The sequence below is a fragment of the Myotis davidii genome, unplaced genomic scaffold, assembly GCF_000327345.1.
Source record: "Myotis davidii unplaced genomic scaffold, ASM32734v1 scaffold217, whole genome shotgun sequence".
NCBI lineage: Eukaryota > Metazoa > Chordata > Mammalia > Chiroptera > Vespertilionidae > Myotis > Myotis davidii.
The window spans coordinates 126,621-129,655 of record NW_006290034.1 but is presented as its reverse complement, the minus strand read 5'-3'; the positions used below and the strand labels follow the sequence as shown (position 1 = coordinate 129,655).

The 3,035-nt window shown below is 57.7% G+C and overlaps 1 protein-coding gene across 1 annotated transcript in view; it reads left to right on the top strand.

Moving 5' to 3' along the window:
• LRRC16A (leucine rich repeat containing 16A) overlaps positions 1–3,035 on the top strand; it is a 125,121-nt gene that overhangs the window by 54,998 nt on the left and 67,088 nt on the right. Inside the window, exons 3-4 of the mRNA XM_015563505.1 lie at positions 441–491; positions 2,112–2,171. Coding sequence (XP_015418991.1) covers positions 441–491; positions 2,112–2,171 — 111 coding nt within the window. The remainder of the gene's footprint in view (positions 1–440; positions 492–2,111; positions 2,172–3,035) is intronic.

Genomic DNA, 3,035 nt, shown 5'->3' with positions numbered 1-3,035 from the left:
CCGAAACCGGTATGGCGCAGTGGATAGAGCGTCGGCCTGCGGGCGGGGCCGGCCGGGCCTGCGGTTCACGTTTTGTTCGCGTCTCTGTCGGACGCTGGGAGCGGAGTCCCGTGGAGGAGGCCGTGTTCCTCCTGCGAGGCCGTCTCTGTTGCAAACGGCGTAAGGGACGCAAGCGGCGTGCAGCTGTCACGTGGGGCGCAGAGGATGCTGGGAAACGAGCTGGCGCGGAGGAGGCTGGGAGACCCCGGGTGCGGGCAGCGTGGGCGGAGAGAAGGGCGAGGTGGGAACGTGGAGGGATGCGGAGCAGGTGGAGGACCAGGACAGGCAGCCAGGAAAGGCCGACGGACAGACAGCGGGCCCAGGAGGGCGGGCCTGGTTCTGGTCCCGCGCCCTGACCCGCTCCGGTGCCAGAGCCCAGACTGACGCTCTCTCCGCCGCAGGTGCTGACGTCCTGCCGGGCCTTCCTGCTCGCAGCGCGGATCCCCTCCAAGGTGAGTGCCGGCGCCGAGGTTCCTCCTGCCAACGCACGCACACACGCACCATGCACACATGTGCACACACACCATGCACACAGGGCACATGCACACACACACCACGCACATGTGCATACATGCACTACACATGCGCACACCAGCAAATGCACTGCACACACATGTGCACACGCACACACACCATGCACACAGGGCCATCACACACATGCCACACATATGCACACATGCACTACACACGCACACCAGCAAATGCACCACATACACTGTGCACACACATCATATACACAGGGCACATGCACACACACCACGCTCATGTGCACACATGCACTAGACACGTGCACACCAGCAAATGCACCACACGCACTGTGCACACACAAACATATGCACCACGCACACAATGCACACGTGCATCATGCACAACACGTGCACACACTCAAATATGCGCACGCACCATGCACACACTCTAGCAAATGCACTGCAGACACCACACACATGCACCACTCACAACACGTGCACACATCAAGAAACACACGTCCCATGTGTACCATACATGGGGCGGTACAGCCCACCCCCGTGTATCCATGTGCGCACATACACACGCACCACACATATGATAGTACCACTCACTCGAGGGAGCAGAGCAGAGGGTCCCGGGTTTGGGTCCTGTTTGGTCCCATTACATTTCTAGGTGGAAGGAGAGGACAGGCTAAAGGGCCCTGACTCCATCCATTGCCTGCAGGAGCGTGAGAGGCTGGAACCAGGGAGGTCGGTGGCCACTGTCCAGGATAAAGGCAGGGAGGGGAGACTGGACCTGCTGTTTCTTTAAATCCTCACTGAGGCTGATTCCATTGATTTTAGAGACAGAGGAAGGGAGTGAGAGAGAGACATCCATGTGGGAGAGAGACATCGATTGCTGTCTCCCCTACCTGTCCTGACCGTGGATCGAACCCACAACCTTTTGGCCTACGGGACGATGCTCCAACCTGAGCCACCGGCCATAGCTGGGCCTATTTTGAAGAAAATAAGTGCTGATCCCAGGAGGAGAGTGGAAGGGGGGACCCTTATTGCTAAAATAAGAAGGAAATAAATTATTTCCCTACCAGCAGGGGGAGAGAGGGCTTTTATTTATGTGTTTCACTTAAGCCTGGTTTAAAACTCCTAAATACCATGTTTCTCAAAATGTGAATCTTCTGGGAGACGGCAGGAGGAATGACGGCTCCCTGAGGGGTCCGTGTCCCCGGAGAGGTCAGGGGTCAGAAAGAAGGACAGTGGACGTGACGTCGTCCGGCGGTGACTCTGAAGCAAACATTGAAATAAAAGAAAAAATGGGTTTAGATGCCTCACTTCACACTTCATTTCTGAATGAATGAAAAACCGGAGTAGAAATGCCAGTGCTTTCCAGTGGGTTTGTCCCAGGATGAAACTTACGAAGTCGCAGTGCACCTTCCCGGGGAGCACGTGGGGCCCTTTCTGAAATACGGTCCATCCAGGGCCCACTCGGTGATGACGGAGGCAGCCAGCCCACCCCCGGCTGCTGGTGCGTCGCTGCCTGCAGCGTTTTCACCTTGAACTGTGCTCAGCCCTGATCACAGGTCTGTGCCCCCCACCCCCTCCTTGCAGCTCGAGTTGACCTTCAGCTACTTGGACATTCAGGGCGTCACCTGCAGCAAGCCCGCACAGGTGAGTGCACCGCGGAGACCGTGGGCGGGACCATGGGTCATCCCCGCCCCTGAGGGTCTGACACCACAAAACATCCTCTGGGTGGTCTCACTGTTGAACGTTTCTCCAGAGAATGTGGAAAAGCAGGATGAGGGACCGGGAGGCTCCGAAGAGAAGCTGAAGGGGCCTGTGGGCAGGGTTGGGGCTATTCCCGTGAGGAAAACCTTCTCAGTAACTGCGGGAGCAGCTGGTTACCACACCGGCGCGGAGCAGGGCTGGGCGCACCGGGAGTGGAACCGTGACCTCCTGGTTCCTAGGTCGATGATGAACCACTGAGCCCCGTGGGCCGGGCAGGGCATTCTTTTCTGTCACTTACAGTCACACAGGCGAGGGATGGGGTTGTGATGACGCAGTGCCCACCCTTCCCCCTGCAGATGGCCGTGGAAACTGAGAAGTACAGCTTGTCCCTGAGGATGGCGGCGCCCGAGGACGTGAGCGAGGTGCTGGGGCACCTGGGCTCCTGCCTGCGGAGGATCTTTCCCGGCCTGTCTCCCCTGTGAGTCCTGGCGGGGGGGGGAGCTGGCCTCCTCCCACTCGGCCCCCGGAGAAACACAGATCACAAAGCCGCTATTTTTCCGAGGATTTTCAGAAAAGAAAGCCGCTGTTCAGGAAGGGTCCTTTCAAGGTTTCGGCAATAATTCAGAAGAATGAACGGCCTCTTTTCCCCGAGTTGTAGAAGTTTGGGGTTTCAGTGCAGAGCATTGAAGAGGCAGGATGGAGGTGCTGGAAGGCGCGCGCGCGCGCGTGAGTGTGTGTGTGTGTGTGTGTGTGTGTGTACACATATGTATTAAAGAAACGTGTATTCCTACCATGTATGCCCAACAA